The 16,112-nt window shown below is 38.9% G+C and overlaps 1 protein-coding gene across 1 annotated transcript in view; it reads right to left on the reverse strand.

Annotated features, from left to right (window-relative positions):
- Positions 1-734: 734 nt before the first annotated feature.
- The window catches only part of SPINT1 (serine peptidase inhibitor, Kunitz type 1), a 34,245-nt gene continuing 18,867 nt past the window's right edge, over positions 735-16,112 (reverse strand). The window contains exons 2-10 of the mRNA XM_070931318.1: positions 13,013-13,167; positions 10,784-10,919; positions 8,439-8,609; positions 7,743-7,769; positions 7,007-7,132; positions 5,867-5,914; positions 4,776-4,946; positions 3,849-3,905; positions 735-3,171 (exon numbers count right to left, since the gene is read on the reverse strand). Of these exons, the coding sequence (XP_070787419.1) occupies positions 2,963-3,171; positions 3,849-3,905; positions 4,776-4,946; positions 5,867-5,914; positions 7,007-7,132; positions 7,743-7,769; positions 8,439-8,609; positions 10,784-10,919; positions 13,013-13,167 (1,100 nt within the window). The 3' untranslated portion in view covers positions 735-2,962. The remainder of the gene's footprint in view (positions 3,172-3,848; positions 3,906-4,775; positions 4,947-5,866; positions 5,915-7,006; positions 7,133-7,742; positions 7,770-8,438; positions 8,610-10,783; positions 10,920-13,012; positions 13,168-16,112) is intronic.

The raw sequence follows: 16,112 nt of genomic DNA on the forward strand, positions 1-16,112 counted from the left end.
CCAAATAAGATTGCATTGAATTTACATGTTTATAATAGAACATCAAGGCCCCAAAGCCATGGTTAATTCCTCAAAAAGTACTATAGTCAAAAAATACTAAAGGATGTTTATGATGGAAGTAAAATGAATCAATTTTTTACCCACTAGTCACTGATTAATATAATTTGCCTTATAATTATCTATGGACAGCCATTTCATTAGTAGCAAATGCTTTCTGCTTCTTAGGCTCCTAATTCCAAACTAGTCCAACCAGCTGAAATCATGTGTGCCCTTCCCTTCTTCAGTATTTTGTCCCAATGTACAGGAAATGTTCTCCAACCTACAGTCTCTCAAGTCTAATTTCAACCTATTGATGTTGATGTGTCATTGTACCAGGGGTGAAATCCAGCAGGTTCTGACAGGTTCTGGAGAACCAGTAGCAGAAATTTTGAGTAGTTTAGAGAACCGGCAAATACCACCTCTGGCTGGCCCCAGAGTGGGGTGGGAATGCGGACTTTGCAGTATCCTTCCTCTGCCATGCCCACCAAGCCATGCCCACAGAACCGCTAGTAAAAAAAATTGGATTTCACCACTGCATTGTACCATAGAGTTACTAAAGGCTTGTTTCTTAAATTATGAAAGATCTGGAGCTTCTTCCTTTCTCCGAGCACAAAGATACCAGCAAGATCCTAAATCTTTCTCAAGCTGGCAAGAAATACTCTGGGGCTGAGGGGAAAAAAATCTGATCAGGCAAGCAAGTTGTAAAGAAAATATTTTATTAAAAATTTCACTGTCAGAGGAAATTTAGAATTTGAGGGCTCAGAAAGCAGTGAAGAGATACAGAAAGGGAGGGAAAAGGTAAGAGTTGACAGCTGTAGCAACATGGAATAACCAAGCCAACTGCAAAGCACAATGTGTAATCTCTCATTTCCTCTCTGTAAAACATAATGACCAGCTCTGTCATTTCCTTCCCTACCCCATTTTGCGATTTCTCATAGATGCTCAGCCAGTTTCACACTTGAGGTGGTTTGGCCCTTGGTGCAATAAACAGCTGTCTTCCCTTCAGATAATTCCCTAATAATCATTCCTCCTATTCACTTTGCTGATGACTCTTCAGTTTAGCCAGCAGACTTTTACATCTAAGCACAGAATCCTTATATACATCAATACATCAATAAAACAAAATCTCATAACATCTACCAAAAAAAAAATAAACAAAATAATCATATCTCATTCGTATCATAAGACTATGTCCAAAGTTATGTACAACATCATACGGAGTGGATAGGAATATACTGACTGGCTTCACACGCTAACCTCCTGTATAGACAGAGAAGAAGATGATTCAAATTCAAAAGCAAGATTTGGATTTTATAATAATATTCAGCTTTGCTATTGGATTCTCAAGAAGGTCAGGCATGAGCTGGGCAATTCACTATAATACAAGCCAACTACAGGTCAATCTGTCATATATTCCACCACTGTGAAATACTTCCTCCCCTTTAGTTCCTGGAAAGATTCAATGTCCTCAGAAATGTTTGAAGTCACATGTAAACTTGCCAGATGATGGGAGTGATTCACATAGTGACCCCTAAGCGTAAGCCCTTATTGAAACAGCCTTCCTTCCACACATAAACAAGATCAGAGGAGTTTTCTATGCATCCTCAAATGACCAGAAATCAAGAGGTGTAGCTGATCAACTTTTTTTTTGAGGATGTTTTTGAAGAGATGGAGAATTATTGCAAGCATCTCTATCCATAAAGTGAACCAGTACTCAGATGCCATAAAATGTAAGACATCCATTTACAAACTGGGGTGTTGGTCAAAGTGGGAAGAGGGAAGAGATTAAAATATCTTACCTCAAACAAACAGGAAGGTAAATGAAAACATCATAGGCATCAACCTATATATTTCATGTAACATATTCGTTGAAAATTGGGACAAACCTGTATTCTATCTTTATAAATTCTGGGCAACATCTGCTACTTTCTCTATATTTAAGGATGGCTATGCAAGAAGCAGAGTCTGTCAACTTTCATGACTCTACTTTTGTCCAAGGATCTTGTGAAAATTAGCTGTTAAGAAAAGCTAATTTTGAAACTGCCCCTATGTAAGTACATTATTTAACTACTTAACGAAATTGTATAGTTGGAGACAAATTAGAAAATGAGGAATGTCCTCTTTTTGGTCACAATTTCATTCTAAAAATAAATAGGTATGGACGAAGAACTCAAAACAATAACATTAAACTAGAAATGATAACTAGAAGTTAGGAACAGAGGGGAAATCCAGAAGAGAAAGGCAGGGCCAGATTTTCGGCCATGACCAAATTTCTATTTCCTCTTATATGCATTCAGATCAAATTACGATGTTGTCTGTTTTCCATTTAACCTAGATATTTGGTATAGATGAGATGAGCTCAGGCCTCAGCACAGACATTAATAGATTTGTGAAAAGGACACCACTTTAATTAGTCCATCAAATTGGTCCTCTTTTTGTACCAGTTAAAATCCACAGAGGGTGGCTTTAAGGCAGCATAGGTTCTCTCTCTCTCACTCTCTCTCTCTCTCACACACACACAAACACACACACGTGCGCTCACACACACACTTCAGTGAGTTTTGTGGGAAGAAGAATCCCATTCATCAGATTAAACTATGGTTCCTTCAATAGATATAGCAAGTCCTTAAACTTAAAATAACCTTCATTATAGAACTCAGGGAAACATGAACTCAAAATTCCATCCATGTAGTGTCAAAGCGGGCTAATCTTCTGGTCACTCCTTGTGACCTTAGAAACTATCACAGGATAAGGACAGGTAGAGCTTGTAAGCAGCTAATGGATAGTCTAAGGAAACATGGAAAAAAGGAAGGAAAAATCCTTCAATAGATCCCCTCACCGCTCCCCCCCCACACACACAAACAAGCATTACAAGCAGTTGGTAAGACTGTCCTTCCCAGAAATGGGGGATAATTCTACATAATCAGATGGGCTTTGTGGTGCTGTTGTACACCAGATGTTCTGTGTCTTCAGCAGTTGATAAGACAGAAGAAAGAGTGGAATTAGCCGCAGTAGAGGGCTGACGACGTCTTCGATACGTTTTTCGGTTCTTTAGGAAGAAGTACCCAAGGACTACCAACACTATCATGATGCAGACACCGAGGAGCACAGCAATGGCCACTTCAAAAGCACCTATGAGAGATGGAGCAGGAGTAGGAGATGGACAGAGAAAATCATGATTATACTGAAATTGTCAGAATGCTTCGTTATGCAAAAAAATTAAGATACGTTTTTGCTTTATGCAGGTTGCCCAATCCATTCAGAAACAAAGTAAACACTATGTTTGTAGGACTCTTCCTTAAAAGAAATGACAGTACAGTATCAGTCTAAATCCAGTTCTAGGTCACCTTAAGAAAACTATAATTATAATGTAACATTCTTAGACGTGCACACCTGCTGACGTTATATGTACAAACAAACTGGGGGTGGAAAAGGAAATAATTCTTTGAAATGCTGGTCTTAATTCAGGTTCTAAAAATTGCTGCGCCTTGGTATCTAAATTATACCATACCCCACAAAAATAAAAAAATATGTTCTTGTGGTAGGGAAGGTTCAAAAGAATTCTTGAGCCAGTATTTTTTGTGGGAGCAAAAGTGAAAGTTATGTAACATCTTATTTTCCCATTTTCTATGGTTTTTATTCTTTTGTGGTATATATGCTTTGTTATCAGTAAAATAAATAATTTTATTTAGAAGCACGTCATACTTCTTTCCACCACCCAAAAATGCCAGGCAAGTTGCTGTTAAAAATAAACATTGTAACAAGCAGAAAACAGGGAGTCAAGAGTTATTTGGAATGCTGTTACATACTTAAACTAGCTTGTTGATATTCGTATCCTCTCCATCTCTCACCAATCATATCTTTCTCTATATTAAAAGAAAATACAGGATTATGTAATAATGTTCAGAATAATGGAGACAACAATGTACTTATAATATTATGTTACTAGTAATTACTTAATAGTTAAGTTACTATTAAGTAACCATCTCCAGGAGGGCAGGGTGAGACCCAAGGATGCCATTGTGCCCAGAGAAGGTTATTTATTAGTTAATTAGTACTTATTTGTATCCCACCTTTATTATTCTTACAGGTAACTCAAGGCAACAAACACATCCAATACACCTTCCTTCTCCTATTTTCCCCACAACGACCACCCTATTAGGTTAGTGTGTTTGACTGTCCCAAGGTCACCCAGCTGGCTTTCATGGCTAAGGCAGGATTTGAACTCATGGTCTCCAGCTTTCTAGCTGGTACCTTTGCCAAAAGACCAAACTGGCTCTCATAATAATCAAATTCATATAGCCACCTATCTCCCCCAAAGGGTATTCTGGACAGCAGACAACAATAAATAAAACAGCCAATATAAAAATGATAAAATCTAAATGGTCACAGTAATAAATAGCATAAAAACAAAAACAGTAATCCTGGATGGATAAAATTGACATCTTTAGTAGTTGAGCCAACAAGACATATCTCTGGTCCCCAGCAAGCCCCAGGCCTGCCAGGATCGCCAGATCTTGAGGGCTTTATGGAAAGTCAAAATGGTGACATCATTTCTCCTAATGTTTACCAGTCTCCTGGTCCACTTGATTTTTTAAAGATTTTTTTTCAATTAACGTAATTGAATAAAAACTAGCATAGTGCAAAGCAAAACACCAGCCTCTAGCAATAATACTACTGAGTGCTGTAGAAGTCTCAATACAATGATAAAAAAAAACTTAAGATTTTCTTCTTACTTGTGACACCACTACATATTTTCATACATGTTTCTTCCTGCTCGAAATTATTTTTGTTGCCTTCACAGCCTCCATAGGTGAAGCGATCACACTTCTCAGTCAAAGGGTTGTAGTACCAGCGAGGTATACTTTCTTCACATGGTCCAGTATCAGGCATATCCACACAATAACCTACCAGAAAGGAACAAGAAATATTGTTAGCTATTAATTAACTGTATTCCCAATTCTATTGACCTATCATGATTAAGTATTTGATAAAGCTATTAGCGCTCAGAGAATTGGCCTACTACCTGTGTAGCACAGCTAGCTTTAAAACTTAAAATGTATTACAGGTAATCCTTGATCTATAACCAGTTGTTCAGAGTCCTTTCCAGATGCTAGAAGGACTTCTCCAATGCCAGATTTGCACTTGAGGCTTCACACAGACTATTTGTAGTCTTGGCTAGGACGCATCCTGATTACAACTAACAGAGCCAACTAAAACGAGTATAAGCTTAACAGTAACAATGGATTGCTATTGTTACTTTTTTTGTACCAAGTTCTACTTATTACAGCTTACATAAGACTTTGCGATAGTGGGGAATATCTGTAGCTCAGGTGTAGGAGTGGGGGTGAAGGTTCATTCTCCAAGCTTGTGGGTTGGTTTCCAAACATTTAGTTACCAGGCGAGAATGAACCTTCACCCTCATTACACAAGACTGTCACAAGCAAATTTACTACATGTCCATATTTATACTATATTTGACTTTCAGTTCCACATTTTTTTGGTCTTTAGCTATTTTAACTATCAAATTGTGCTACTTAAAGCAGATCTGTGTTTATGGAAACCCAATGCTTTAAAACACTTGACTGTTGGACAATAGCCAATTGAGCATATGTATTGATGTGACAAATTTCCCAATAATAAAAGTTACTCAAGATTATATTCAAATATGTCCGGAGTAGTTAATTCCTTAACAGAATCCAGTTCAAATTCTACATGAATACAGTAATCTTCTTCAATTATATTCAGAGAGATGCAAACATAGATTTTTGAAATGTGTTAAAAAAATTTCAAGTGTAAACCTTCATGTATTTTATAACATACTTACTTCTGCCAGTAAGATTGATGTTCTGTAACTTATTGAATCCTTGAATATCTGAAGAGACAAAGAGCAGACAACAGAATGATTTAGAGACATGCATTTTATTTGAAAATGGAAATAATTCTTATGAAGTATGTCATAAATGATGCAAATATTCTATTTTATTTTGCAGAACATTAATTTGCTGTTTTAATAAATGTTTTTCTTTTTTAGAACAGAAAGCTAAGCATGACAGTGAAGTGCAATTAAATGCACATTAAAAACTATTTTAAATTCAAAATAAGCTATTCAGACCTCTTAGGAAGCTCTCCAACCTTACCAAAATTGCTTTGAGCTAAAAACAATCCTATTTCAATCTCAAACCTGAGCCTTACTTACAAGGTCAGAACAGCTTCTCTTCAACTTAATGTCAACTCGCAAAGCATCCCTGGCCTGCTTTCGAGTTGTTATAGGCAAGGGGGATGGGAAAATGAACTCTGCAGCTGCGGCAAGGAAGCACGTCAGTCAAAACAAAAGCACATTCCAGCCATCTCTCTGTCAAGGCCATCTCCAAAGTTACCCACAGTGGCCGGACGGGAGTGATCTCTACAACCTGCAAAATTGCTTTGTTGGAGAATGTGACTGATGACACACCTTGGGGGGAGGGGGGAAACAGGGTCAGAGCTGGAACATAAATTACGTGGGATCAGAGTTGGCTTCACTTGGAACGTGCCAACATGAAGCTCCTAATAAATAACTGGATTTCTTTTGAAATTTGGCTTGAGGCTCATGATTTAATTAGGGCATCGGTGGGAACCCTGACACTTAAAAAATTTCAAAAATATCTATATCTATATATATACACACACACACACACACACACACACAGACACATACACACACACATTAGAGGCACACTAAATATATTATCTTCTCCCAGGACAATTAAGAGGCCAGATCACACTAAAGGTCTATCCAACAGCCCAACTACATTTTCACAATAGCCTTTAGATGCCCATCAAAAATTCAACAGAAAAATGTAAGTCATATGTTTAGGGTATGCTTAAATTTGTTTCTTGTAGTGAGCAGAGTGGCCTTCAATTCAGTGGCCTTCAATTCCATCTCTATTTTTATTATTCTAAGACAGTTCAAGGGTCACCAACTTACATGAATCACAAAATTTCTCATCTGACCCATCTCGGCAATCTAGAGTTTCATCACATTCCAGAATTTTATCAATGCAGCAGCCATCTTCACATTTGAAATAGCCGGGTAGGCAGTTTCCATTGCATGCTGTATGAGAAAGATGGGTTAGTTCTCAAGGGTTCTCAGCAAAAATGATTTATTTTTGTGCCATTCGGGTAAAAAGATGTTTTTCTTCCTTGGGCACAGCAGAAATAGGGTACAGGTAGTCCTCTACTTACAACAGTTTGTTTAGTAACCATTACAACAGCACTGAAAAAAGTGACCTGTGACTGTTTTTCAGTTGTTGCAACTGTTGCTTGGCAAATGACTCATGTTTTATGATGGTTGGAGTGCTCCAGGATCATAATGAATCTTTTGTGACTTTCTAATAAGTAAAGTCAATGAAGAAGCCAGATTCACTTAACAACCGTGTTACTAACTTAACAACTGCAGTGGTTCACTTAAACTGTGGTGAGAAAGATCATAAGATGGGGCAAAACTCACTTAACAACTGTCTCACTTAGCAACATAAATTTTGGGCTCAATTGTGGTTGTAAATTGAGGAATACTCATAGACAGGTATTTGCAAGTGCTTCACTGCAATGCTACAAAAGCAGAGAGTAAGATATCAACCAAAGATGTACCACTAAACCTCATGTCAGTAAGGAAGTTCAAAAGAAGTTTGAATGCTAGCATGGAAAAGTACAGAAGAACTTACTTGGTTCTTGACGTTTTTCAACAGCACCTGGAAAGAAGGAAATTAGGGTGAGAATATTGTCCTTTCAATTTTTCAACTAGCTCTCATCGCAACGTTCAATCCAACCACTTTACCAATTCAGTGTTGTTGTTTTTTTAAAGGGGGATTAGAGAACTGCCAGCCCAGGAACTACAAACCACATCCTTTATATACTTTTCTGGTATGCATAGAAGCATATCAGAAGCATACATCTAATGCATTGAAGCTACTTCCAATTATTTCTCCAACACATAGAAACACAGTGGCGGCAATACTTTTCATTCAATCAAATGCCAATCGTATGCTTCCCTTGGCTCAGCCTTCTTCAACCTAATAATGTCCTCCAGATGTTGAGTGATAATTAATAGTTGTGCCCCAGCCTTGCTAATTGGGAATTTATGTGAATTTTAGCCCAGCAAACCCTAAAAGTTGCAGTTTGGAAAAGTTTGGAACCTAATAACTATGTATTGAAAAGTATGTTTTTTTGTTATGTGTGATTTGGGGCACTATGGTTTACTCGATAAATCATGATTAAAACATTAGAATGAAACCAGCCAAATCAGCCTAACCTGATTGAAAGTTATAAGTTTGAGCCAGTGTCAAAATAATTCTGAATTGGTTAGGTTTCCCCACTTAAATCTCTAAAATAAAAGAAACAATATCTTCTAATATACGAACCTTGAACATTCTTGCAGGCAAGATCACATTCCTCTTTTCTTACATAATTGTTCTTGTTGGGATTGCAGCCACCAAAAATGAATTGCTGACACTGCTCTATTTCCGGATTATAGTACCAGCGGTGGAAGGAGCCTCGACAGCGTCCCACTTTATAAGGAGTCAAGCAATGATCTAGAAAGAACAGAAATATTGAATTCTCCCAGTAAGGGTAAGAGAAGGCATAAAGAGAAGGCATGGCTCAGGACCTGGGTACTTGCGGGACCGCCTACTACCACCAATAGTCTCCCACCAGCCGGTACGCTCCCATAGAGAGGGGGTCCTCCGGGTGCCGTCGGCCAAACAATGTAGACTGGTGGCCCCCAAGGGGAGAGCCTTCTCTGTGGGGGCACCTACTATCTGGAACGAGCTCCCTCCGGAGATACGGAGGATCCCGGATCTGCGCACCTTCCGCCGCGCTCTAAAGATCTTTTTATTTCACTAGGTGGGCCTGGCCTAATTTTCTCCCTCTTTTAATTTTTTTTTTAATTTTTAATATTTTTTAGTATTTTATATATTCAAATGTTTAAATTTGTTTTAAATTGATTGGGGTTTTAATCTGTCTGGGCCAAAACTATTTAATTTGATTTTATTTCTGCTTTTTAAATTTTGTATGTATGTATTTTATTGTTGGCTGTGCACTGCCCTGAGTCCTTCGGGAGTAGAGCGGTATATAAATCAAATAAAAGTAAAGTAAAAGTAAATGATATGTATATAGTCTATTTTCCCAGATTTTACAGTGTTGCAGTTGGAAGAAAGAGGGGAGCAGGTAGCTGTCAAAGAGAATCTCTAAATGTATTTTAATAGCAAATATGAAATGTCAGTGCATCCAAGGATCTCTTAAGGTTACCTAACTACAGGATATTAAAAAGCCTATAGCAGAGGTCTTCAAACTTGGCTATGCTGGCTGGAGAACTCTGGGAGTTGAAGTCCACAAGTCTTAAAGCTGCCAAGTTTGAAGACCTCTGGCCTATAGTATATTAATATGTCTAGCTCTCCCCAAGCAAAAGCTTTGGGTCTTTCTTGCCATTTGTTGGGGAAGGGCTAACATTGGCTTTAAGCCATAACGCGCAATACAAGCATTATTGGATAAAATATTCATGCTCCAATTTTTTATATATATATTTTTGTAATACACACACATGTATATATATAAATGAACATTTATATTCATATTCTTCTTACAAATATAAAACAAAGAAAGAAGTAATGGGTTTCATGGGGAAAACAAGGAAGAGTTTTTTGTTGTTTTAAAACGATGGTGGGAGGAACTTTAATAATTCTAAGAAGTAATTGCATATTTCTTTGGGTATAAAGGCTCCGGAGCTAAGATACCACTCCAATCTACGCCATTTCAAAAGCAGAATATCTGACTATTTATCTGCCTAACACTATTCCGTATGTGGATATGTTGGAGTCAGGAAAGGAGAGAACAAAGCAGGAAAGAATTACATACATCAGAATCACTATCAGCATGACTGAATATTTTCCTGAAAGAGAAGCTGAGAGGCTGCAAGCCCACATGTCGTTGGCAGTCATTAATAGGTTATTGCATAGAGTGCTGCCTGTACATTGTTCACATCTACCAACCCTTGCAAATTCCATATTTTAGGGACACAGAATGTTTTAGGCTTCTTAAAAATGGCCTTAAACGTATTTTAGGGATTAATGTACAATTATACAATGTATATGTACAATAATGTACATATTTTCTATCTCAAAATGGTGGTAATCTATGGCACCAATTTTTAGCAAAATGTTATTGGCACAAAAAATCAGCAATAACATTGTTAAAACTGTGAATAGCTTTGGGGCTATTGTGTTACTAAAACACTGAAAAGCTAAGAAGAGTATTAACTTAATTAGAAGTTAGTATTAGTATTAATTAGTATTAATGAGCCGAGGTGGCGCAGTGGTTAGAGTGCAGTATTGCAGCTACTTCAGCTGACTGCTAGTTCAGCAGATCAGCAGATCAAATCTCACCGGCTCAAGGTTGACTCAGCCTTCCATCCTTCCGAGGTGGGTAAAATGAGGACCCAGATTGTTGGGGGCAATATGCTATTTAGTATACTGTCTTTGGTATAAGCCGCCCAGAGTCCTCGGAGAGTGGACGACATTGAAATATGACTAATAAATAATAATAAAATAAACTTTAAAAAGGAAAAGTTTACTATCCTTCATAAAAGTTCACTTTTATTGTCTTCATACTTGTACCCTATAGGATTCCTGAGTGTGGTCTTGGCAATCTGCAAAAGCTACATTGACCCGTCTTGATTCCAGGCTAAAAGGTGCATCTACAAATGACTTACCTGCAGTCTGATCAGAATTAAGTACAGTGACAGTGATGTTGATGGAGTGTTGCTGATCCGCAGTGTCTGTTACAGTGAATTGGAAGATGTAAATCCCTTCATTCAGATTTGAAAGTATCATAATATCGTTCTCTTTCTGAAAGTACAAGAAAAAAAAATCAGAAATAAAAATGACGTAAGCAAAAACAGGTCTCCTTGGTTTCCGTCACTTTAGAGTTTATCTATGCAACTCTGAGGATTGCTCATAATATTATACAGTCCCATTATGTATAAATATAAGGAGTTGCTAAATTCAGAATTCTTTGTACCACATCCCCAGAATTATGAAGATGCTATAGATATCAGAGGCTTTTTTTTTTACTTTTAAAAGCATTTTTTTTCTCCCCACAGAGGAAGCTCTACCCCAGAGGTGGAGCTTTCTCTGTGGGCGCACCCACCCTTTGGAATCAACTCCCCCTAGGGCTCCGGTTAGCCCCTGACCTTCGCACTTTCCGCCGCGAACTAAAAACATGGTTGTTTAAATTACCCAGCCTGGATTGATGGGGTTTTGATTATTTTTAATGTGTTTTAATATGCGTTTAATATGTATTTTTAATATGTTTTTATTTGGATTGAGATTGTATTTCTTAATTGTTGTGAGCCGCCCTGAGTCCTATGGAGATAGGGCGGCATACAAATCAAATTAAAATAAATAAATTTTTTTGCCCGAAGAGGTTGTAGAAAAAAATGCTTTTAAAAGTAGGGAAAAAAAGCCTCTGATGATCACGCTGCTCAGCTGGGCCGGGGGGGGAGGGGGCACAGGGATTTTTGCTACCGGTTCTCCAAACCACCCGCCGCCATCGCTACTGGATCAGGTGATCCAGTCCGAACCGGGAACATTTCACCCCTGGTTCTATCCATGAACTTCCAGAAATAAGAATCTGTATTTAGATTAGATTTGATAACTACATTAAATCATGTTTACAACTTTTTAAAGCTGATATTTTCAGAACAGAAATAACCCATTGTTCAAGCTCATAGTGGTCAGGATGATGAAATTGATAATGTTTACAAAGAACTTCAACAACAACTAAATTAGCCAGTCTATAAAAAGATCATCTTTGTTAAGTTGCAAAAATGTATGTGATATGAGAAGCCGGCAGGGAATTTCAGCAGATCCTTGCTGAAAGATCCAAAAGGATCTGGAGGAGTAAAGATAGCTTTACCTATTAGATGGATGGAATGTATTATCAGAGGAAAAAAGTCTTCATCTCAAGTGTATTACACAGATGACCCTCACTCTGTCAAGGACCTTGGGCTACTCATTTCTAAAGATCTAAGTGACGAGCCCACTGTAACATCATTGCCAAAAAAGCATTAAGAGTTGTTAACCTAATCTTGCATAGCTTCTCTAGTAATGTTGTACTACTAACTAGAGCATACAAAACATTTGCTAGACCAATTCTTGAATACAGCTCATCTGTCTGGAACCTGCACTGCATATCGGACATAAATACAATCGAGAGAGTCCAGAGATATTTTACGAGAAGAGTCCTCCATTCCTCTAACCGCAATAAAATACCTTATGCCACCAGACTCCAAATTTTGGGCTTAGACAATTTAGAACTACGCTGACTTCAGTCTGACCTAAGCATAGTACATAAAATTATCTGCCACAATGTCCTTCCTGTCAACGACTACTTCAGCTTCAACCCCAACAATACACAAGCAAATAATAGATACAAACTCAAGGTAAGCAATTCCAAACTCGATTGCAGAAAATATGACTTTAGTAACAGAGTGGTCAATGCCTGGAATGCACTACCTGACTCTGTAGTTTCTTCCCTAAACCCCCAAAACTTTAACCTTGAACTGTCTACTGTTGACCTCACCCCATTCCTAAGAGGTCTGTAAGGGCGTGCATAAGTGCACCAGCGTGCCTACCGTTCCTGTCCTAATATTCCTTTTTATTTATTCTTTTCATGTATTCAAATTATGTTTATACTTTTACCTGTTATCTTATATATGCTTGACAAATAAACTTATGACTTATGACATTCTCTACTAAATAGACATGCTAATTCCAAGGAATTTTTAAAAAGCTTCAAGTATCTTATAAACTCTATGTTGTCTTCATAACCATGTGGAGTTTAATTTTTTTTTCTTATATCCCATATGACTACTGTGGCTTAGGTGGGGATTTTAAAAGTGCTGCAGAAGGAATTTTAGTAGACAGTTGATATGCCTTACCTTCATTACCACTGAGGAATCACCAAAAAGAAGTGTCCATTCATAATTCACAATGCCATTATCATCAGTACTTTCTGAGCCATTCAATATTACTGGTTCATCATTGGGCTGGACCTTCACATCCATCGAGGCTTTAGCTTTAGGTGGCTGATCATCTAGTTTAAAAACAACAACAATCGGAATGCATTAATTTAAAAAAAAAACTCATAGGACATAAACATTCACATTGGCCAAGTTGACCGAGAACAATATTTATTGCAATCCAACACAATTTTAGTGAACCCACATTAAACATCAGCCACATTCTTGAGTTTCTCATATGCTGTAAAAATACAAACTAGTTCAGGGACAGAGGGCTTTCGGTTAAAAACAAATTGATAAAATATTCAAAACTGTTCTCTAGTCAGTACCTCCAGACAGAAAGATGCTTGCTGTCTCTTAGTAAAATAAACATTTGAAATGTTCAGAAAACATATAGACGAACTCAGTAAATCCCAAAGTTGGCTTCATATTACATCCTTTTTCTTTTTAAAAATGCAGAGTACCTGACATAATAATGTGTTCAAACCAGTGATGAAATCCAAATTTTTTTTACTACCAGTTCTGTGGGCGTGGCTTGGTGGGTGTGGTGTGACTTGGTGGGCATGGCAGGGGAAGGACACTGCAAAATCTCCATTCCCACTCCACTCCAGAGGGTAAGGATACTGCAAAATCCCCATTCCCTCCCCACTCCTGGGGGAAGGATATTGCAAAATTTCCATTCCCACCCCACTCTGGGGCCAGCCAGAGGTGGTATTTGCCAGTTCTCTGAACTACTCAAAATTTTGGCTACCGGTTCTCCAGAACCTGTCAGAACCTGATGGATTTCACCCCTGGTTCAAACCGAAGCCATAAATTATTACAAAGATGTAAGGGCTACTGCTCTATGGGAACTATATAGATAAAGAAACAATACAAGTAGTTCAGCAGAATCACTAAGTCTAGTACAGGTGTCGGCAACCCGCATGCGGCTCTTTCATCTGCTCTGGCTCCCTGTTGCCCTGTCATAGCAGAGGGATGAAAGAGCTGTCGCCGTGTTGCAGTGGTGGTGATAGGCGGAGCCTTAGTGCAGGAGCTAAGCGCCCCTGCACTTGACTTTGCACGAAACAGCATTCCTGCTTCGTCACGGTGCATTTGCTGTTGCCGCTCTTGCAGCGCCCTGAGCAGCACAGTAAAATTTAGTGTGCTTCACAATGGGGGAGACAGGGTCCCCTCATCTTGGAGCCCATTAAGACACCTGCCCCACTCACCCCTGGCAAGAGCAGTGTTGTTGTGGGCTCACTCTCACCTCCTGAATGTCAGTTGCTTTTCCTGCAGAGCTGCTGGTGTTGTGATGCCCTCCCTCCCTACCAGCCAGCTAGTCTTCAGCGCGCTGCTCCTGGGCTTATCAGCCTCCAGACGTCAGATTCCCACCACCCAGCACCAGTTCAGGGGTTCCTTTCCCTCCCCAGGGGAGAGAGAGAGAGGGAGGGGGGGAGAGAGAGATGTTGTGTATTTTAAGGGTGAAATGTGGCCCTGAAAGTCCTGAAAGTAGTTTTGCCATTTTGCTAATCAACTCATTGAGGGGGGGAGGGAGAGAAAGGGAGGGAAAGAGAGAGGGAGAGTGGAAGAGAGAGAGAGAGAGAGAGAGAGAGAGAGAGAGAGAGAGAGAGAGAGAGAGAGAGAGAGAGAGAGAGAGAGAGAGAGACTCCTTTCCCACAGAAAAGAAAACACCGGGAGCCACAAAACCTGGGTAGGCATGGCTGAGGGTGTGTCATGTGACTGGGTGAGTACCATCGAGGTGGCCACAGCCATCCAGGTTTTGTGGCTCCCGGTGTTTTCTTTTCTGCGGGAAATGGGTCCAAATGGCTCTTTGAGTGTTTAAGGTTGCAGACCCCTGGTCCAGTCATTCAGAACTTGGCAAAACAGGTTTATTAGGCTCAAAGTAGGAAGGTACAAAACTTTCTGTGCATGGCAATAACTTTTTAGGATGGTCCATGCCTAGACCAACAACGTGTATCATCCAGGCAAGGACTCAAAACATGGGTGTTCTGGGGGGCAGTGTTCTAGGATGGGAAACCAGCGTGGAAAGAATAAGGCTATCAGCAGTGGCTAGTGAGGTAAAGGAAAGAAAGGTATAGAAAGATTGGGGAAGGATGGTTCTGCTGGCTGTGTATGTGACTAACAGGAAGAGGCTGATAGCAAGAAAGATGAAGAGAAGACAAAAAAGCTTTAACCATTCAACTTATCTTGTAAGACCGCCTGAGGTTTGCACCTTAGCTGAAACCTGAAACCAAAATGTTCTGAGCTTTGGCCCAGCTAAGAAGTAACCTGTCCAGATTAGTTTGTTTGAACAATAATGTTTTTGTTTTGTACCCAAAACAAAACACACATTTTTCAAAGCCCTAATTCAAAGCAAAATAAACCATTCACTCGACCGAATGTATTTGGCTAGCTGTAGCAACATGCATGACACTGGGCCAAAGTTGCAAATTAAAACAGATATGATAGAACAAAGTGGATGTCATCAGCTGTTTTCAAGTTGTCTCTAGGAAACGGTTACAGCGAACTTGGCTTTGGAAATAGTACTCTGGCTGGTTCTCTTGTTCCATCTCTTGTCCTATGAAACCCATGAGATCAATTAGTGGTGACCATCTGTTTTCAGTGTTCAATAGGTAAACTTGAACAAATTAAGCTCCCTTATGTAGGTGCTCAAAGTGCTATGAATCTGGAAGAGCTGTGACCAGAATAATGCCTGCTAGGTAAGAGCTTTTATGCATATGCACCTAACATCATTTAGTGATATGTCTTGTGACAAGAAATAAGAGGAAAGAAGAATGTAAGTATGCCCAATAAATAGCATAATGCGATGAAACAGATGCAAGATCAGGTTTAATCAGAAACTTCATTTTAATCATATCACTTCCATCCCTGCTTCCTGGAGACCGTTTCTCTTTTTTTTCCTTGTCTCTATTAAAAACCAGCTGTAGGTGGTAAAGGATACCAATTTTAAAAACAGAGAGGCTAGATTCCTCAGCAATGCTATTATATCAACTTTGTGTCTTTTCTTCTTTCATTCTGT

This window comes from Pituophis catenifer, unplaced genomic scaffold (assembly GCF_029215685.1).
Source record: "Pituophis catenifer annectens isolate HBS135680 unplaced genomic scaffold, rPitCat1.0.hap2 SCAF_1, whole genome shotgun sequence".
NCBI lineage: Eukaryota > Metazoa > Chordata > Lepidosauria > Squamata > Colubridae > Pituophis > Pituophis catenifer.